The 23,262-nt window shown below is 32.9% G+C and overlaps 1 protein-coding gene across 8 annotated transcripts in view; it reads right to left on the reverse strand.

Annotated features, from left to right (window-relative positions):
* Nucleotides 1-20,126: 20,126 nt before the first annotated feature.
* Nucleotides 20,127-23,262, reverse strand: part of LOC149552326 (Pentatricopeptide repeat (PPR) superfamily protein) — a 156,211-nt gene continuing 153,075 nt past the window's right edge. For 4 of the 8 annotated variants that reach the window (XM_089787856.1, XM_089787854.1, XM_089787861.1 and 1 more), the window contains 5 exons: nt 21,234-21,299; nt 21,070-21,147; nt 20,781-20,882; nt 20,562-20,690; nt 20,127-20,422 (listed from right to left, as the gene is read on the reverse strand). In XM_089787856.1, the coding sequence (XP_089643982.1) occupies nt 20,601-20,690; nt 20,781-20,882; nt 21,070-21,147; nt 21,234-21,299 (336 nt within the window). In that variant the 3' untranslated portion in view covers nt 20,127-20,422; nt 20,562-20,600. Of the gene's footprint in view, nt 20,691-20,780; nt 20,883-21,069; nt 21,148-21,233; nt 21,300-23,262 lie in introns of all 8 variants that reach the window. The other 4 variants (XM_089787855.1, XM_089787853.1, XM_089787860.1 and 1 more) reach the window with 1 other exon arrangement.

Genomic DNA, 23,262 nt, shown 5'->3' on the forward strand with positions numbered 1-23,262 from the left:
ATTTGGATAACGCATTTGTGTTTGGAATAATATGGGATGGACATTTCAAACATTTTGAGCAAAGAGCCCTAAACATTGCAATAACAAAAACTCAAGTAATAGAGAAAAGTTCCTATTTGGTGTTGAAAACATACAATATAGTTGTAATGAAGGGACTTTTGAGGGTCATAACTTTTAATTGATTTCTCCTATTGAGTCAAAATTTGATATCCAGTATGACTCACCAACTTGAAAAAAAATCATTATTCACCATAAAATGGAAGCATTGATTTTTTTAATACTTCTTTTACTTAGACTTTTGATTGCAAGAATTATCACAATGTTGTACTTTTTTACCACCCAACAAAAACATTTCTTGAATTTTTATGGCGTTGATGCTACTTTCTTCATTTGTTTCTAGAAAACCAATAGAGGGTGAGAAGTTTGCAGTCTTGGATTCTTTTATGGACTCAATCCTCTAGGATCACCTAAAGAACCAAAATAATGGTTTCTATAGGGGGGCATCTAGAGAAATTTTTTGTTTGATTATCAACCCTATGGATAAAATACAAGACATCGGGGCTTCCTCTTCACCAATTATGTTGGGCATGATATAGGTTGTAGGATTATTTAATTCACTCACATTCACATCAATCATATTTTCACTTTGTCTTAACTAATCATCAACAATCTATAAAGACAAAGTTTAAACAAGAGGCTTACCCTAGTAGACCCAAAGCTCAACTAAAAAAGAGACATCAACATGCCTAATAAATAACTCCCCACTAGAAATGTCAAATCTTTGTAGACAAAGATTATCAAAGGAGAAAATGAGAAACACAATCCTCGTTGTGATGACATAAATTACACAAATAGAAACCAAAGAAGCCCCACCGACACATTATCCCAAGACATCAATTTTGAACCATTAATTAGCCTCATGAAAAATATTGCATTTGTGTTAAGAGAATTTGTTCCACACCTATTTAGTTTAAATATACCATTTTTACTTATTACTTATTATTTATTTGTTTATTTGTTTATTTATTTATTTATTTATTTATATTGTCTAATTATTATTTGTTTAGATGTCACCCTTATTGAAGAGATAGTAGTATTTAATTATTTAATTATTTTTTATTATATATGTAAGATACTACTAATGTTTGTATGTTTAAATTTGATATAATTTTATAGCCCAAATATTTGCCTGTGAAGAAAGTCCATGCCTAACAATATGAACCCAAAACAAAATAAGGTGAAAATTGCTAGTTTGTAGTCTCAATTGAAAAGAAAAGGTGATGGAAATGTTATTGTCCTTGCAAAAAATGCAAGGGCTTTAAGAATCAAAGAATTCTAATTATAATAGCTTAGAGACATTGTAAGAAACATGATCACATTGAAGGGGGAAAGGATTTTTGTCCTTTCGAGAATGTGCATGTCCAACTAGTAGAAGGCAATGCTCCCATGCAAGAAGATGATCCTGAGGCAGAGAACTCAATTGAAGATGTTAGTATTGGTGTAGTTGATAATGTGCCAAAGAATAGGATTGAAGAAGATGTTACTAGTACAACTGATGAAGATGATGAAGATGATGATAGTAGTGCATCTAATGATGATGATGATGATGACAACGAAGAGAACCTTGATATACATGTAATTGAAAAGGCATACAAGCCCCTATAACAAGGCTCCCAAACAATGCTTCTCTCTGTTGTATTGTTGTTGGTAAACTTCAAGGTTATGAATGGTGTATCCAATGTAACAATCTCATGTCTGCTAAGATATATTATCAATTTTTTCATCTTCTATGTTAGCATACCATTAACATTTTTTATATTAACATTTTTTTTTCATAGGTTGATAGGTGAGTATTTTTTACCACCATCAAACATTCTACCTCGCTCTTACCAAAAATTATCTGCCATTGTGAAAGATATTGGAATGGAGTATCAAACAATACATCCATGTCCCAATGATCATATTATATATCATAAATAACATCGATTTGCAACACAATGCCATGATTGTCACATTAGTAGATATCGATTAGATCAAATAACGAAAAAAGTGTCTCGCAAGGTTCTTTGGTACATTCACATTATTCCACGTCTCCAATGATTATTTAGGTGCACTAGCGTGGCACAATTTATGGATTATCATACATGCAATAGAAGTCAAAAAGACATTATGTAAATGCCTATGGATGGTTCTTCCTAAGTATCACATTATCGAAAAACATCTATTCAATGGAAAAGAAGAGACAACATCAAAGTCACAAAGGATGACACCTCACATATGGAAGTTGGAATACAATAGAATAAATCATCGAGGTAATGTCATTCCATCTTATGCAAGTTTTTGTATGAAATTAAAATTTGGATACTTTCTTTTTTTTAGTAATCATATAATTAATGTTTGTGAAGGTCATCAAGGCATTGATGAGCAAGTTCCAAAAGGACTTATAATCTATCCTAGACAATTTAGTAGATTATCATACTATGAGCATCTCTCAATCGTAGATTTGTTTGATGTTATGCATATTGGAAAGAATATAATAGAAACACTATGGAAAATATTGGATGAAAGGTGTGACAAAAAAAAATTGGTCGAAATTTGTAATGACATTGATGAATCTAATCCTGCATTGAATTTTTTCCTTGAATCAAATAGAAATGGAAACCGAATTAATATAAGCGACATTCCTTGGTTATTAACGCAATAGAAAACTGATGTCATATTTGAAGCCATAAAAAAAACTAAATTTCCCACAAGATTTTCTGCAAACATAAGTACTCTCGTATCAAAGAAATGTGATTTTGGGTCAGGGGTTAAAATGCTTGGTATACCTTCATCAAAGTAAGTCATGTTCTTCTGTATTTACAATAAATTTGTAAAACATCATGTACTTTTCATTGTTTTATTTTATAATATATTGAAAATATCATTTTATTATTATTACAGTACATTTCTACCTCTATCTCTCCCACACAACTTCGACAACATGAGTGTCAAACAAGTTATATATGATCTTGAGAAATACATGAGGCTAGAAGTGTTATTTGTTAGATTTTGTTGTATAGATATTACTTTTATGTCTTGCTCTTCTTTTTCTGTAATTGATTGTATAATTTTTTGTAGAATCTTGTTAATATGTTTTTGCATGATGAATATCTTCTAAGTGATTGTCACCTGAATAAATTGATAAAAAAGACAAAGCATTGGAAGAAAAAAATTCCTTAGCTTTTGTGTGAGATGCAAAAGTGTCTACCTTCAACTTTTTCCAATGTACAAGAACACTACCTCATACATCTAGTTGAGAAGATTTAATTGTATGGACCTATACCAACTAGGTCAATGTGGATGGTTGACAGGCACTTGAAATTTTTGAAAGGCTTAGTTCAACAAAGAGCACGTCCAAAGGATTCCATGATCTAGGGATATATGGTATACCATATTATGGTGTATGTTAGTGAATATCTTCCCAAGTTTGCATCAAAGATCCATGTAGATAGGATTTGGGATCTCAACTCCATTAACAGATTCAAAGGGGAGTACTTGATGGGGAAAGCTAGATTGAGGAAAGTGAGAGTTAATTATAAAATGTTATTGTAATTAATTAATTTTTACACATCATCAATATAAATTGTTTCTAATTGATCTATTTATTTTATATAGTTGCTCATGAGTGGGATGCACTTCATTTGTATATTGTAAACAATCTTGATTGGATGATGGTATGAATTGAATGATCTCAAAAAAAAGGTTGCTCATTAACATGGGAAGGTGTTGCTTCATTGGTTAAAGAAGATCATCGTAATGGAGATCCCAATGTTATGACAATTGTAATTGATCTAAAAAATGGTTTAAGAGGTGGAAATGTATGCATAAGTTAATCTATCATAATCCATTTTTTTAATATCAACTCACGGATGTATGCATAATTTTGACATATTTGAAAAATAATAAGTCAAGCACCACAAAGCTATGTACTACAATGGTTGTAAATTTCACATAAAAAGGTAGACAACACTAAGAGAACTCGTGATTCTAAGGTAACTACTGCCTTTGAAGTCACCAATATTTCATCTAGAAATGACATGCATCCTCAACAATTTAAAAACAAATAATATGGCATTTTGGACAATATAATTGAGTGCGACTTTAATTCCTTCAAACCAGTTTTATTCGTTGTCAAATGGTATAGGCTATGACTAAATCAAAATGATCCTAATAGAACTGTTATTGAACATAATAATAGATTTACAATGATTAATACAAGGTCATTTGAGCTAGTTCAAAATAAGCCATATGTTCTTCCAAACCAATGTGAGCAAGTATTTAATTTGGCATTCCACATAAACTAGGTTGGTCATTTGTTGTTAGACACGATCCATGACGAAGACCGGTAAAGTATAATGTGATTGAAGAAGAAGATACCAAAGAAGTGGAAGACGAAGTAGATAATGATGATGGCAAAGATGAAGGAAATGATGATGGTGTTCATGATGATGGTGATGACATTGATGGTGGTGGTGGTGGTGGTGGTGGTGGTGGTGGTGGTGACGACACTGACGACGATGATGATAGTCATTGTGACGATTTGGATGATGACAGCGATAATGATGATGATATGGACGAAGAATATGATCAATGGAAATGTATTAGGTGTTGATTAGGTATAAATATTTGTTACAATTCTCAATTCTTGGTATTGATTACTTATAATATATTTTTTGTAGAGGTAATGAATTAAAAAGTATACAATGATTATGATGTATGCATATTGTTCATGTTATGTTCTATGTAATCTGTAGCATAAGTATCATGCAATTTGTAACTAACTTAAGACAAATAATTTACATATGCAGAAAAATATACCTCTTTGACGAGGATCGTACATAGTGACATGGATCGAGAGGTATAAGCTTATTACATGCTTGCTTTCTCTTTACCTTCAACATTAACTTTAGGAAAACTTCATCAATATTAGCCTCCTTTAATAGAAAAATATTTTTCTCCTTCAACTATATGTCTCATCTGATGGGCTATAGGTATCATCAAATATGTATCTTTCAGATTTGTCTTCCTTGAGTAAGGGAAATGTGGGAATAGAAGAGGATAGTGAGACATGTAGTAGGTCTACGAAAGAGAGACAAACTATAGGTCAAAATATTAGAGAAAATTCAATAAATGCATATAATTTTTCCTTGCCCAAGGGAGGTCATATTCTGATGATGATGCAACAGAGGATGACATCAAGGCTCCCTTGAGGTACACACACCTTCAGAAAGAAAGAGTACCCAAGGAATTACCTCCAATTAACACTGATTTTTGTGTTAATGAGAGGATATATCACATTGCTCCATCATCATTACATGGTTTCGGTCTATTTTCCATGGATGGTATAAAGGCCAATTATAACAAAGTTGTTGAATTAATGGAGTATGTAGAACCTTGTTACAATTACAATAATTGGATGTGGATAGTTCAATATATAAAAAGTTTGCGTAGGTATGCACTATCAACAAATTATCTACAATGGAAAGAAAATGATCAAAGTAAAAGACTTGATGTGTACATTAATGGAAGGCCAAAAGCAACATGGAACATTGCATGTTTATAAATAGTACGCATCCTGGGTCAACTAATAAGCGACTCAATTGCATTTTTGAGGCGCATGAGTGAATTCTTATTTTTGTATGTGCAATAAAATCAATAAGTTCAGAGGAAGAGTTGCTAATAGATTATAATTTGAATCGCATAGATACAAAGAAAGTTACTATCATGGGACTTGTAAGTACTCTATATGTAATATTTAAACTAATTACTTCTAATTAGAACTCAATATACAATACATCATCTTATTAATAATATTTTTTGCTAACTCGACTATTCCTTTTATTATGTTGATGCTTTTATATATATTATTTGTCATAGGGTGACATAGCCGATCCATTGGATGACAAAGGCAGGGACGTTGCTCCTACCCCTTCTTCAATGCAAGTAAACTTTTTGTATAAAATTTTGTGTAATTGCAATTTTACAAAATGTCATATTATTATGTTTTTTTCATTAAGTTTTTGGACTTTTTTTTCATTGTTTTATTGATATTTTTGTCACAATTTGATGCTTAGGGAAAGGGAAAAGAACATATTACACGAGCAATTAGTTTTTGATATCGCGGCCATAGTATTATGCGATGATCACATCACATATACCAGTGACCCTATAAGCATGTGTAAAAAGAGCCTCAAAATCACCAATCTACAAATTATTGTGCTTGTGATGGATCCAAATCCAACCAAAGAGAAAGAGGCGACAAGAAATGAATTGTGTCGGAGAGCACATTGTCTAGAAGTAAGAAACAATGAATCTTTTTCTAGGACAATAGTTCAATAAAGCTTTATGTTTTATACTAATTTATGGATAATGAACCAAAATATGTATGTATTGTTACAACAATTTTTGAGACCTTACTGAGTTGTTCCACCTGATGAGGGTACTAGTGTAGCTCCTACAAGTATGTGATTTCAATTTTCAATAATCATAAGGGACATTATTTTCTTCATGATTATTATTAACAGTTTTATATTACTGTTGTCATGTTTTTGCAATCTATATCTTAAAAAGACAATACATTGTATGTCTCTCTGTCTCTCTGTATGTCTATCTATCTATCTATAAATTTTGAGGTCTTGATGACGTGCATACGCCTCCTTCCACAGGGTTAGCCCGCACTCTGAGATTTTCAACTGCAAGATCGACAACAAGGAGCATGCAAACATCTGCACCTGTTGCAACTAGAGTTGGTAAATCCTTGTTTTGGCACTTTTTTTTGTGTTAAATATGATTTGATTTTTACTTTCTTGTTCATTTAATCATAGTATGACATTGATTAACTTTGTGCACTGACAGGTACACCTCACAATGATAAAATAGATACCAATATTGGTGATAATTTCCCAACCTTTCCTAGAGCAGCCTGTGTTACTTCTACTGGATCGTTGGAGGCATCATTGTTGATGGCCGAGAAAAATATGATTCCCTTAAAATTACCTAAGATTTTGGTTACTTTAAAATTGTAACTATTTAGAGTGTAATTGTAGTTTACTTATTTATAACTCATATTTTACTAATGATCTCATAATGACTTTGTAGGAAATGATATTTTTATGAAACTTTTTATGATTTAATATTGAAGATATTTGGGCCCACATTGTGTAAAAGGTATGTAGCTTCATATAATTGATTCATCCATTTGTTGTAATATATTCAAGGTACATAGCTTGAATTAATATTTTTATCTAACAACTTTTTTTTTCGTTAAAAGGTGGAATGAGCAAGGCCCTGAATTAAAATATCAACTCATAAAAACTCTAGAGAATCTCTTTGGTCAAAATATTTTAAACAAAGACCAAATTATTAAAAATGCTTCCAAACATCTAAAGATTGTGAGAGACCAATGCAGAAGGAATCTAAATCTCAACTCAAAATATGTGCATCCTCTTATGGTTCTAGAACTAGAGTGGAATGAAATCATTGAAGATGCAAAAGAGATAAGACTAAGAGATAAAGGAATTCAACCCACCACCCGAAAAAAATAGGTATGTGGTAGTATTAATGTAATTATGCACAAATTAGTGATCTTTATATTTATTTAATCTAACATATTTCAAATTTTACATATATAGGCTACAAGATACATCAAAGGCTACACAAGCTAGGAAAGATAAGGTTGGTCAACACCATCTTGGCTTTGGTGGATATATGAAAATTCACTCGCGACTTGTAAGTAGCAGTAAATGAAATTGCATATCATTTTTTTTTTGTAAATTTACAAATAAGAATTACATTCAATATTGATGATATTATGCAAAAAATACAGGGTGTCGAGTTTAATCTAGCGCCCACAGAGAAGAACAAACAAATTAGCGTCAAGCAAGGCTATAAAGTAGTGGTTTCCTGCCACCGCATAGATTCTAATGGCCAAAGAGATGTAGAAGATTCTGGTGTATCGGTTTACACATGGGTAAATAGGCCTAATGAATAATAACAAAATTTGAGAACTTCATGAGAAGTAATATATTTGATGTTAATTTTGAGCAATGATAACAATGTGCATGACATTTCACTGCAGCCTTCTACTCCTGGCACAAATCCTACTCATGATGACAAAGGAATAGATCCTACACATGACGAAGGCCTTGATTTGCATCATAATGATACAGGTACATATTCAATTTATATTGAAAATTAATTATATAATTATTAATAAAATTTAATATCTTAAATTACAATTGTTGTAACCTTTATGTGATAAGTTTTTAGTATGCAGAACATCATGGTGATGGAGTCGAGCGTGATGTTAGTGTTGAGCATATTAAGATTAGGGCTAAACAAAATGTGATAGTAGATGATGTGACACTATCAAGTAAAGAAAAATCCTTGTTATGTTCTTTAGATTAATGAAATACTTATAACATTTTTTTAAATGTTTTGAATTAAACCCATTTATTTATTATTGCAAGGGTGCATCAATATTGTCCTCAAAAAAAGAAGAGGAAGCCTCATGTCATAAGATCAGAACTACAAGAGCCACAGGGTAATTCCGAAGATAGTCATGATGTTCCTATTAGCCTTTATCTTCAACAAAAGAAAAAAACAAAGAAGAAATGAATGTTAAAAACCTTGTTTAATGATGAATTTGTTGATGATTTTTTTATGAATGTTTCTTATTAATGAATTTTACGTCATGTTATTGAATATTGTTATGGGACTATAATGATTGATGTGTTCATGAATTATTGATGAATGTTTTGTACATATTAACGAATTATATGTCATGTTGTTGAATGTTATGTGAATATAATGATTGATGTGTTCAAGAATTATTAATGAATGTTTATATGTATTAATTAATTGTATGTCGTGTTAATGAATATTATGTGATTATAACGATTCAATGATATAGTTCTTAAATGAATGAATGAAACATTTACTTAGTTGTTAATGGGGAATTTAGAGCGATTATACAGGGGGAGAGACCAAATGAGCTTCCACCTTCACGTGTTTGGCCTTGTTAAGTAGATAATATGAAAGGATTCTCAAAACCAAGTGAACCTCAAACTAAACCCATCAAAACTAAACACCAATATATGGTCCCATTATCAGGTGGCTGGAGAACTTCACCATAGTCACTAACAATTGTCATTTCTTCCATGCTGATGTAGACATGTCTAGTTGACTCCTTTTGTCATCACCAAACTCCACCTAACACACTTTTCTCAACTTTATAACGAGGCCCTTTACAACACCCAAAAAATTCTTTATTTTCCCAACATGATTTCTTTGTCCTAAATTGCTTGAACTTGCTCCTTTCTTTTCAAGGTCTTAGAGGAAGTTCAATAAGGTCTAAACAACTTGGTTTTGATCTAGAATTAATAATCAAAATGATCCCAAACTCCCTTTATCAATTTCTAAATTGGTTGGTTACTTCCTAGTAGCCCTTCCATGTAAGTTTTTAATGGGAAACAAGGGTTTGTTATTTCTTAAAATATAGATAATCTCACTCCCTAAAGATAATATTCTATCGTGAGATTGTACACATGCAAAATCATTTTAGGGGGAAGATGGCTTGGTGGATGTGGCATGCATTTTATCATATCATATGATTTTTGTTAAGTTTGAGGAGAACAGTCTAAGCTAGTTGTGAATTAGGACATAAGAGATGTCTATTTGGACTCTTAGTGAAGGATTAAAATATTGATGTTTTATTAAAACTTTCATTCCAATGTTTTATTAAAACCTACTCTTTGGCCCTTAAATAGCATTCAATTCTTCCCAAATGCCTTACCAACTTGAAACTCAAATAAACCTTCACTAAATCATCATAACACCTTTTAAATAGGATCAGATGGATCAAACTCATTTGTTGATTACAAAAGCTTTATCAACAAACTCTCAATGGAAGCTTCACCATTTCCATCACACAAACCCAAAGGGATACTTGGATCTCTAATTTACCATGCCCTCCATGAATGCAATCAGAATACACAATCCCACAGACATTTAAACTCACTTCACTTTGACTCATGAAGCACCCAATGGAATTAGATCCCTTAAACGAACTATCAACTCTTATCCCATTTACTGATCACATTAACAATAAGGCCTATTAGGCAGTTCATGAAAATGTTATTCTACCCACCTAATGCTCAACCCTTGAATCAACTTGACAACTCTCAATATGGATTCATATTTTCTCACTGCACCCTTTCAAACATGACAGATGAATGGACAGACTTTGTTGGAACCAAAGGCTCCTTCTTTTCATAATCTGATTTGAATGTCATAGTATGACTGTGGCATACAACTAACACATGAAAGGATCCAAACCTTCCTAATACACACTTCAAACCAAATAAATAACCTCCATGCACTTCAAGGTCAATCACAATGTTTTGTTCCCACCCATATAGATCTAACCTTTAATGAATCAATATATTACTATGACTATCACTGTCATGGTCAATACAGTATGATAATTTATTTTCTACACAAGGACTCAAAACAACTTAAAATCCATTTCCATCCATTGTGAGGGTTCATCTCATTAATGTTCATGGAATAATAGGAGACCTAATCATAATGGTGACTTATAAAACTCTGCAATAACAATCACAGTTCACAAAACAATTGGACAGATTAGGGGGAATGGCATCCTCAAAATACTTGAGATTCTTTGCATGCTACTTAAATTGATCCTTTATATTTTCCACAACCTTATTTGAATCCTTTCAACATTTGGAGACTTTCATGATGTTTGGTCTCAACCACTTTCATATTGCAGAATAGATACATGTCATATTTCCACTTGTCTTTTGGTATCAACTATTGGTTATCATTTAACATTTGCTCCTATTAATGTTTCTTCCTAATGATCATTTGTGAGATTAAATTCTTTGACATATTAATTTGTTTCATATGTTTTGGGTTGACCATATGATACTCCTAATTATTATTTTTACAAAATTCTTTATTTCTTCATTGTTAATAGGACACTCTTGAATGTTAACATCCCTTTTTTAATCCTCTTTTTGTTTTACTTCATCCATCCGCTCTTTCTCTTATCTAGTATTTCCTCTTTGACTAACATTAGCCAACTACTTTCTTTCATATGTTGGGTTTCTTTAGGTATCTCAATAGTTGGGTCATTATTGAAGCTTCTAATGGGAAGGTACTTTTTTTTCCAATAAGACCTCTTAAATAACTATTGTTTTAATTTTGAGATTGGTGATGATGAGATGCTTGACTGAGAAACCCTTATTCCATATCTATGACTGAAAATTGAGTCTTGCATGCCAAAACTGGGTTGCTCCTGCACCATTTTTCCCCACAATTAGAGCAATTGTCATGGGACAACAAGGGTAAGTAGTTAAGGATTGATTCCTCTCTTCTTGAAGTCAGTTTCAGGGCCCTTTATACATTGTCAAATCTGCCACATTGAATGTAACCAAAATCTATGATGGAGACACAACCCAAGCACAGAATAGACACAACAAGAATGGGAAAATTTGATTAACTATGAAAATATGCTAATACACTTAGTGCAGAGAAACAGACTCCAAAACATGCCCTATGGGCTTACAATAGCATAAATCTAGAGATAATTTCTTCTCCCAGTACCTTCTCTCAAACTCCACTCCAAACTGCCTTTTACAATGCCAAAAATGTCCTTAAATAGACCCCAAAGAGTTAAGGATTAGGAATACATTCTAGAAAGTGCTAGTTGGCATCCACCGACCAAATAGAAGGCTCCAAAAATCGCGTTAGAAGTCGGCGCAAAACTAGAAGAATCCAGGAACGATAACTGAACTTTCAAGAGGCATAACTTTTGAACCGTAGCTCCGATTGACGAACCGTTTACATTTCCGAAAAGCTCTTGAAGCACTCTATAGCCCTATGGACCAGCTTCGCTCGTCCCCCATTTTCCAGCCCTGTACGAGGTCATTTAATGCCCTGAACCTGACTTTGAAGCATTCTTAGGTCTCCGAAAATCGAAAAACTGTGATAACTTTCAAACCGTGCAGCCTTTTGACCTGATTCTTTTTCTGGAATGTTCAAAATTACAATTTTAATCCTCCCTCCAATTTACACCTAATCCACCATAATTATGGTTCAATTACATATCCCTATTTTTTCGGCATTTACACGTATCCCAAGGTGCTCAAACACTCTAACCTAGAACACTGATAGTGGAACTGTGAGAGTTGGAACCTTTATTTGACCTAAATGGGTATCCAGAAATGAAAACACATGAAACAGAAACTATGTCTAGGACATTTTTTTTTGGTGACACAAGATTGCCCTTATACCTATGGATGCTCCTGCATCAATCTATGATGACTTTACATACATTGTTGAGAATCTTGTAATTATACTAATAATTTTTGTCTTCTATTTCTATTTCATAGCTATTTAAAGTAATTGAGCAATACTTAAACTCTTCATTGCATCTGCATCAGACACTATGTTCTCTATCTGTGAGTTGATCCTATTAGTGAACATATTCAAGAGCAATTGGTAATTAATATGTTGGATATCCTTTACTATTTACGTTTCAAAGAAAAATTAAAATATTATGCTTGAGTGGACCAATTAATGGAGATAGTAAATTAGATGTTGATTGTGTCAATCTCTTAGTTTTAGGCAATATAGGAGGCCCTAGTTCAAAATGAAATCTCAATTGATATGCATAGGACATCAAGTGGAGCTGAAAAATGCAACATGTTTGTATTTTTTATATAGGTCATTAATGTAAATGTGGTGCATTTTTTCAGCTCCACCTATTGTCCATGCATATGGAATGTTGTTGCACATGCATTTTCAATTCAAAGTGGTTGAATCTTATTTGGGATGGGAGGGAGAGAAACCAAAGACATATGGATGCTTCAGTAGCCATAGACAATGATTCTTTACTATTTACATTGTAGTTCTATCGTTGAGTTCCTTATTTTGACTATTGCTACATTCTACATTTTGATGTTATTAAAAGTAATGTTTTGTTTCCTTTGTCAAAATGTGTCATGCCTTCATTCACTAAAATTGATCTCTGCTAATTGCAACCATATTGGTAACATGTTGATCTTAGTCTTCTTAGAAAATTTGTTATAACACTATAGATCCTAATATGCATATAGCACACTCACCAATGCAACAAAACTGGAACATCTCTCGAAAATTTTCAACATCTTTTGTAATGCTAATTGATCATAATTTCATTGTATTTGGTTGCATGGTACCAAGCAGCAAAACTAATTGAGAAATTGAGGTTGTAGGATAAAGAAAGCATCTCTCCGTCATTTGAGGGTAATTCTAGGTAAGGATTGAATCTATTTATGGTTTGACTCTAGAAGGAAAGTATTGATGACAATGTTATTCTAAGATTCCTACATAATGTTGTTTTGTTACAACTTTAATGTTGAATGAGGGACGTCAATGGATGATCTTCTCCCTCTTATTCCAATTGGATAGTATGTTATTAAGGTTACTCTAATGGTAGTAATATGTAAAGGATAATATTGTAATATAAAAATATATGGCTGATCCCCCCTTGAAAAGAGTTTAAATCCCATCTTATATCTTGCAAGGATGCGAAGAGACGAAACCCTCCAAGCATAGATTGGTTGGTTATAAGTGGGCGTTACACACAATGTTTAAATAAGGATAAGTTCTAAACTATTTGTAAGATACAACTTCTTACATCATCTACTCTTACCAATGTCACTATTCAAAACTCAACTCCTTAAACATCAAGCACTCAAACTTTGATCAGTCCATCAACTATTAATCATATTGCAAGGTCCAGCTCCTGATCTCAATCATAGTTTTTTATCACACTCTCATCATGAGACATCTTGTCCTTCCCTATGTCCACACCCTTGGGTTGTTCAAACACAGTATTTTCCATCCTTAATGCCCATTGATAACTACCATCACTATCGCCATGTAGACAATAAAATGTAACTTACCCTCTCTCTCAACCAACCAACATTACATCTTTTTATTTATCCAATCCTTGGATCAACCCTTGACCCTTCAATCCTTGACTCTCTTTAGGCCTAAGGATGTTACTTGTGACATACCCTTGAACTAATATCTGATACTAAACCCCCAATAACATCCTTAACTTTGTCAAACTTATTACAGACAACTAAACATGTGGAATGCCACTTGCCTCTCAAACTAGAAAATGTATTCCCCCACTCTTAAATCAATATAGACACTTACTCCCCATAGACCAAAAATTGTCTTACCTTGGATCACCAAACAAATAGGATACTTACACTCCTAATGCTTCTAGCATGACATTCGCTAATTACCTTGGATCACCAAACAAATAGGATTCTTATGAATTTATTTTTTTCAACAAAAACTAGGGTTTTCGTCGAAGTTTCAATGACCATTAGTCGATCTATCAATGGAAGCTGTCGTCGATGACATGGAAACATCATCAAAATCTCATAGGATTGCAATGATGTATCGCCAATGTTTCGATGATGTATCGTCAATGTTTCGATGAGGCCTATCGTTCATGGCATGGAAAGCTCGTCGACAACAATCTCGTAATCGTCGAAGTTTCAACAAGACCTATCATCAATGGCATGGTAAGCCCATCGATACCAATCTCGTAATCGTCAAAGTTTTGACATTTCCTAGTAATGGTCTGACACCACCTCGAAATAGAGATTGCTATCATTTTTGACAGGGTTGTTCGTCAATATATCGACAACCCAGGATTTTGCCAAAAATTTGACGAAATTATAGTGACACAATTTTTCGACCATTATCTGTCGAAATATCAACCAACACTTGTCAAAAAATAGGTTGAAATTTACAAGAAATAGTATAAAAATCTTACCACACAGCTAATGTACTCTAACCATCTTCATAATTTCCTTGCATCTCTAGGGTGATATGTTATGTTTGAATGCTTGATGTAGAATGAGAAAGCTTGCTTTGCAATGAAGAATAAGAAAGCAACCCTTTGTTTTTGTCATAGAATTTCCCTATCATATTGGTGTGTCCACATGTGCTTTCCTCTTGCTTCCTTCATGTGAAAATGAGGAGTTTGATGTCCTTTTATAGTGAATTTTTGAGGTGTTCTGAAATAACCCCATGTGAGCTAACTGTAATGAGTAGCAATTTTAATTTTACCTAAGAGAAATAAGAGAAAAATGGGAAAGTGTGTTCTCATAGTAAAAATGCGAAATGAAAGCATACTAAAGAGTAGCGAAAAGGTCATAAATTGATTGGTTCAAATTTAAGATGGTACAATTTATTTTTCTCTTGTTTAGATGCAAGAGATCTCTCCAACAAAGCATAGGAACTAATGCTCTCAATTAAGGAATGAAGACGCTTAACTAGAAAATGATTATGTTTATTAAACTTTACTCCTTCGTGATAAGCTTGAAACCTTTTAAGGGCATTATAGGAATATCATACTAATTCCCTTTTACACCTTCTCCTCTACTCAGGTAGTATAGAGGAGTCACCTTCATAATTATTGCATTTCCTATCTTATAGAGTTGGAGTTTTTTCATTTCTTAGTATGTCATTATTTATCACTCTTATTAGTCTCTTTACAAGGATAATTTTCTATTAATACATGGACACCTAAATTTATTCATCATAATCTTTTCACAACTTATTATCTTCCCAAAAAAGACAATGATACATTTAAGACATGTCTTTCAACCACAATCGTGTTCTCCCTCTCTTTAGATTAAAATATAGGAAAATAACCATCTTCACTTTTTATCTCTATCTTTAGCCAATTGTGATTTACATGCATAACACTCTCTTTAATCTTAAAATTCCTAGAGACTCTATGATACATTATGTTGTTTCAAGAAAAGAAGTGTGATTGATAGTTTTAAAGGCCTTGCAAGGTATCTTAGCTACTTATAAGTGCCAATAGGAATCTTAATTATATCCATATAAAAATTAGGGGAAATACCTAGAAAGTTAAAATGATTTGCTACACTACCCAAGTAAGGAACTTTTTCTTAACAAATTAAGAACCAGATAATGGTGTTAGATGAGTTAAACAAAGTCAATGCATTCATATAGATAACCATTTCCTCATGCTTATCAAAACCAAAACCAAGAACGATCCAAAATTAATCATTTTGGATGATTACAAGGCATGGAAGTAGAGTAAACATTATTCAATATACAATTCATTCCCTAAAAACATCCAAGATCCTAAGGTGAACCCTTATAGATGCTTTTCATGCATATACACCCAGCTGACATTTTGAGTCATGGGATGTGTTTCAAGTGCTTATTTCCTTTCATTTAGTGTGTGCATGTGTTTCATCATGCTTAATTGCTATTCTAAATTATTTCGGAGGGCCAGTTTGCATTTGAATATCTTGCATCCAGTTGAGTGTCATGATTCACCACTTTGGGAGCGTTGGAAGTGTTTAATATGCATATCAGATAACCTATGTTTCATATTTTGAGATGTTTTGATAGGGTTTGGACTTCTCCAAAGTTGGTTGTTTACTATTATATGTCTTGTTGATGCACATTGTTTAGAATTCAAGGAAGCCCTATTTGATAGTGAATATTTTATGACCCATTAAGGATTTTGAAGAAATGGTCATGCTATTGTGTTGTAGTCATAAAAGACATTTTAAGTTTGCAATTTCAAGGTTTTACTAATGTTCAAAAGTGCAGATTAATCGGGAAACCTATTCGAGGTGTTAAGACTTTGAAACCATGATAGATAAAGCCAAACCAATTGTACAACTGGATTCTATATTGAAAACACTCCAAGTATTCTAGTTTGAAAGTTTTCATGAATCCATGTGCATATTTTCCCAAATCCATTTTATTTGCAAAAACGTTATTCTACTATACCCAATTCTGCAATTCTAAGAACTCAACTTTGCAAGCTTGCCAAATTTGCCCAATTATTCGTCATGAACCCAAATTGCACATTCATACTCTCCATATAAGATTCTACCAATGTCCCAGGTTTCATATTCCCAAATGATCGTTTGACTAATTTTCAAAGTCAAAACCAGATGCATTATATTGTTCTTTAACATGTTTATTCACAAGGTAGTTTGAAAAGCACAACTTTGGCAGTTGATAGCCTTTGACTGGAAAATCGTCATGAGACAATATTGGGAAAACTAAAAGACGGTCAACTAGAGAGAAAGTGGGCCAAGTGCCAAGGTTAGATCAGGTGTTTTTGATAAAATTTTAAGGCCAGATTTAGAGGCTTTTAGCACAAAAGTGACACTTGCAAAGATGGTGAAAAATGAGTTTTCAAATTTCTAGTCACTGATAACATTTTATTTCAAGCATTACAAGGAGATTTTAGACTATTCTAAGAAGTTTAGTTGTTTGAATTTGAAAAAAAAATTGTTGGGTCACCGCTTAACCCAACTTGTTTCATCAGGAACTCGAATGGATTTGTCAAACTTCTTGCTCAAAATAAGAAAGAATTAGGGATGTTCATTTCAATTGAAAGTGGTGATTATTTATATTCTGAGAGGTATTGAAATGTTGTTTGAATGCTAGGGACACTTAATCAACATTTAAATGAAAAGGTTGAGTGTGTTGTCTTTTGAAACATTTTAAATGAGCACTTATCAAGATAGCATCCAGACATATGTGTCCCTCATGAACTGGTTAAGATACGATATTATATCAAGATATAGATGGGCTATAAGGAGAAACTGTTCTCTTAGGGCCCGTTTGGTTGTTGGAATATGATTTAGGAATTGGAATCGAAAATCCTTGATTTAGGATTCCAGAACTTGAAATCCATATTACGGTTTCTGGAATTTGTTTTGGGATTGTTTGGTTCAAACTTATAAATATTTGATATTCAAAATTTGTTATTTGAAGCTTGTTTGATTCAAAATACGAATATATGGTTTTAACATTGAGTATAAAAGTTACATTCAGAAAGGCAATTCGTATCTCCAATTTTTTCAGACTTATTCATAATGTTTCCAACTCCAGACATGCCAAAGATGTCAATGTTCATTGCAAAATAAAAAATCAAGATAAAGATCAAAGAAAGACGAAAGAATTTAGATATGTACAGTACTAGTTATTTTATTTAATCCAAACACATGAGCAAGTAATAGCGAAAAATTTTCGCCCCATTTAGAAAAATAAATAAATTTCAAAAATTTGTACAAAATAGGTGCCCCCAAATGGGCATCCAGATGTCAAACCCAGTTAAATTTTACTTTAGTTGAAATCCTCATTTTCAAAAACTGGAATTTAAAATGGGAATTAAAACGGGAATTCCAAATAACAAGTATTTTCACGGAATTTGGGATTCTTGTTTTGGGGGTCAAATAGGGATACCGGATTCTACTTTTTCCCAATTTCAATCCCGATTGTGTAGACCTAAACAATGGATTAGAATTTTTTTAGAATTCTGAATACCAACTCCATTCTAATTCTAGCTACCAAACGAGCCCTTAAGCTTGCAATGGGAAGACAAAAGTCAAGGATGAGATGTTGAATGGGCAAGTTTGGGTGGCCAAGTCTTGGGTAACTATGCAAGGATGAAAGATTTTATCGTTGGGCTCCATGCCTTGTTTTCTCAAAGAAGAGAAAACATACCATCAAATAAAAGGGAGGTGATGCACTAGGGATCGAACAAGGCATCCAAGTTTTCAGGTGAAGTGAGGACCTAATGCCTTTGGCTTAGATAAAATCAATTTGGGTCGCTACATAATATGATTGTACATTGATTCCTATGAATGTTCCAATCTGCAAAAGATGCTCTTACCCAAGATTATGTCATTTTATAACATTGCCTCTCAAGAGTTTTAGATCAAACGCATAGAGGCCGAATCTTGCATGAGTTTAAGTGTGTAGTGTTTGGGGGATAGCAGGCATCGAGCATTGACCAGAGTTTGGTATGTGATTTGTGAGAGGACAATGCATATCTTCTTGTTTGGATGGTATAGGAGATGTTTTCCCAACTTCCTAATGTGCAAAAGTGAAAAGCAAGGATGAGTATTGTTGTCAGTTTGAAATTGACTCCAATGGGCTTGTATGTGTATTTGAAGGAATGGTGTTTTGGTGTAGAGAACGGAGTTGATGCGTCTACATTTTGGATGAAGGCAACAATTTTAAAGGTTGCGCGGAGGGCTTGTTCCTAAACATCTATGCATTCTTTACAGAGGATGATTTATCAATCATCATAAATATCTTTATTTCCTAGTGTGAGTCAATTCATAAGGCAAAATGACCATTGATGGTGCGAGGAATGTTGAAGAGTGTATTTCCAATGATGAAGAGGTCACTGTCAAATCTGCTGAAACACACACACACACAAGATAACATGTGTGTGTGTGTGTACATCATATATACATACATACATACGTATATATATGTACATATGTGTGTGTGTGTGTGTGTGTGTGTGTGTGTGTATTATACATATGTATGTATATGTATACATACATACATACATACATACATTTACATACATACATACATACATATATATATATATATATATATATATATATATATATATATACTTATGTATGTATGTATGTATGTATGTATGTATACATATATTATACATATGTATGTATATGTATGTATATTATACATACATAAATACATACATACATATATATGTATGTATGTATGTATGTATGTATGTATGTATGTATGTATTTGTGTGTGTGTGTGTGTGTGTGTGTATATATATATATATATATATATATATATATATATATATATATGTATGTATGTATGTATAATATACATACATATACATACATACATATATATTTATACATACGTGTGTGTGTGTGTGTGTGTGTGTAAAAGATAAGATAAATTTACATCAAATAAAATCCTACATAAAATGAGAAATTACTTTCTTTTTCAGCTTCCACACCTAACTAACAAATAAATCAATTATTCAACTAGCAAACAAAAACCTATATAAAATGAGACAATATTTAGTGCTGAATCTTTCGCACTTAAATTTTCAACCAAACAAGGTATTATCTATTTTGCATCATCATATTGCCACAAAAAAAGGCACTAACAAAACATGCACAAAAAATTGAAGAAACTAGGGAGTCTAAATAAAGTGAAACCTACATAAAATGAAAAAAATAATAATAATAAAATTAAGGTCTACCTCATTATTCATATGGCGTATATGTGTGCTACATCAATAAGCTAAGGGGCAATCATATTGTAACTAATTGGTGCCTCTAGATAATCAAGGGGAGTCATTTGTTCTTAACAATCATGCTCCAAAGGACTCAATATCATTCTCCTAAATTTCATTTTACATGCCTATCTTTCGATTTTGTCTTCTTATTTTGAGACCAGGTATGTACCCTGAAATTGTGTTGAAGTAGTAAGTTTGCTCCTGAATAAAATATTGAATAGAAAGGATTCAAAGAATCACATCTGGGTTAGACTTTAAAAAGAGTATTACACAGAAACCTTTATTTGGCAAATTGGAAAATCAAAACATCACAATTGCAAGTCATTTAATGATAACTTACAGTTGAATACATAAAGTTCCGTAGGCAAACAAATAGCAATCATCTAAAGATTTGCCTTCTTCGGTTTGTTTCATTAAAAGCTAGATTGATTTGAGATAGTCGAGGATCATCCTTCGGTATATCCCTTTCCTGCAATAAATACAGATAGAAAATATAAGAAAAAATTCAAACAATCTATGACAATCATACAGCTCAGTATAAAACCCAAATCAAGAATACCATTAAGCCTTTATGATATGCTTTCACAGCAGGTAATGGGGGTACAATTTTACGAGCTTGCATTAAATCCCATATGTAATTTGCTGTTGTAAATCCTCCAATCTGCATGATGAAGCATAATGTGGTGTAAACTTAGATCCTCAAATAAAAGAGCTCTTCCATAATTCAAAGATCTAGTCAGACAAATTCTACACAGATGTGCAGCAATAGAAAGTAGCAAAACAGACACTGTAGCATTCATATTCATACGAAAATACACATTAATTTGGAATGAAGTTTGTAGACTTACTTGCTCTCCTGATGCAATTGTAAGGAGCTCACCCCCTATTTTTGGAGTGAGAAACCACTTCTTCGCAACCATTTTTTCCTGTAACATATGGCACACTATCTATGTCAAAAATACCTTTCAAAATAGGCAATTTCAAAACTATCACGTAATTAAAATTTTCTCACCAATGTTTCTCTGGCTATCTCCATTCCTTTAGGAGTATGTCCAATCATGGCTCCCCGTGCCAATGTCTATAATACACAAATCAACAGCTTCAAGATTATTGTTTTGACTATATTAAAATACAACCAGATGCAAAATATAAAAGGAAATACCTTTTTCTTAAAAAATATGACTTAAAAGAAGCACCAACTATAATCATGCATGGGGATATATGCAATAAAGCCAAACAAAACTCCATTATAATCAATATATGCCTGCACGGCTATTGCATTTCTTGAGCAACATTCTTACTGGCACTGGAAACAGCATCGTCAGTTTTAACCTCCAAACTAGAGGTAAAATTAAAACAAAGGAAAACGGATAAGGGAAACTTGAATTAAGAACATAAGAGACCAACCCATACGCACCTTTATGATATTCAAAGACCATTTTACTGCTATGGGGCCTTGTCCTACACATGAACATTGCAGACTGCAAGAAGCTAACCCAATGAGTGGTTTCCAACTTTACCATGCCAAATTCATATTGTATCAACTATACAAACTTAGGGAAAAGATTATAAGAACATTAGCAAACTTTCCCATTAGTCAATGAGGGAAATCCTCTCCGGTTCAAGAACATAAAGTTTTCAGATATAGAAATACGTGCTTAATATCGTATCCATATGTGAAAGATAAGAAACCTTGTTAGCTGTTAGAAGACAGTTGTAAAAGTTGGTGGTTTCTGTAATTTTTTGTTTGGTTAGTTGGATTCTGTTGTGAATCCCATTTCAGTGAACCATGGGGACACGTTCTCCCCTCAAACGCCTCATTTCTAAGACATGGACATCTCCAGGACAACAGGGCAGAAAGGGGATGTTCCCCAACAACCACCACTGGGACTTGGAGAACGACAGAGAAGCCAGCACAGATTGATAAGGATGCTACAACATCAGATTCAGGGCTAGTTGGTTTTAGTTTGATGGAGATTGACAATGAGCAGTCCAATAGTTTCAGTGATGAGGAATTTGGGGAAGATACACAGCCTCCCTTCACTATGTTTTAATATTTTGTACCTATTTTGATATCATGCTACTCATTGTAATCATCTTTATGATATTCTTCATATAATAGGATCTCCAATTTGACATTAGTATTCAAGTAATTAAAATTTTGGTGTTTAGTACTTGCAATTTTTGTACTTTACTAATTTTCCAAAGTTCCATTTGAAATGTCTTCTTCTACATCTTTTTATAGCTAGTGTTTCAAGTGCTATAAGTATATCACTGCCGTCCCCCATTTTAGGCCCTTGGTTCCCTGTCTCAGCCATCCGTAGAACAATGTAAGAATTTTGATCAATAATTTGGAATTAAGAAATTTTCCTTGTAAACCCTTCAATTTTGTTTTCAATTGTTTCACACCTACATATCTTATCAGGGCATAGGAAGGAGGATACCTGTGTGTTGCAGAGAGAATAAGATTGCAGTCTTTTTCTGAAAGGGGATCACAGCTATTTTCCTTTGACTTATGGCAGTTAAAAGAACAGAAAGTGCTACCAGAATAAGAAAAGTTTTATGTCCTGATTGCAAGCAAACTTCTGTGCTTGGTCAAAGGTGATTGTCCCACAAAAGGGAGAATTTCTTATTTCCAAGTATAAGTCATCATTAACAGTTTTTACCCAAGATAGTATGGTCGATTTCATGCTAGAGATCAGTTCAGTCAGAAATTGCAGTCAGCAGAAGAATCTTTTGGATAAGTATAAATGTTTCAATTTCGGAGGAATGGCATTGGAAAGTTGACAATTGTTAATGTGGGTAATATATTTTTGGGGTTTATTGTAAGACAAGTTTTTGTTTCCTTTAGTTTCTTTTTGGGGACTAGATGAAGTTAGTTTTCAAATTTTTTTGTGCTAAGGTTATACCAATGAGAGAACTGAACCACATACTTAAACAACTGTTATTTGTAAAGAACAAGTGTGGATGGGATATTGTCAAAATTTGTGTTTTAAGTAGAGATTTTGGTTTTGTGATTGACAATGGGGATTATTGTTTTA

The sequence above is a fragment of the Cupressus sempervirens genome, chromosome 6, assembly GCF_028749045.1.
Source record: "Cupressus sempervirens isolate cs-2001-9-10 chromosome 6, ASM2874904v1, whole genome shotgun sequence".
Classification (NCBI taxonomy): domain Eukaryota; kingdom Viridiplantae; phylum Streptophyta; class Pinopsida; order Cupressales; family Cupressaceae; genus Cupressus; species Cupressus sempervirens.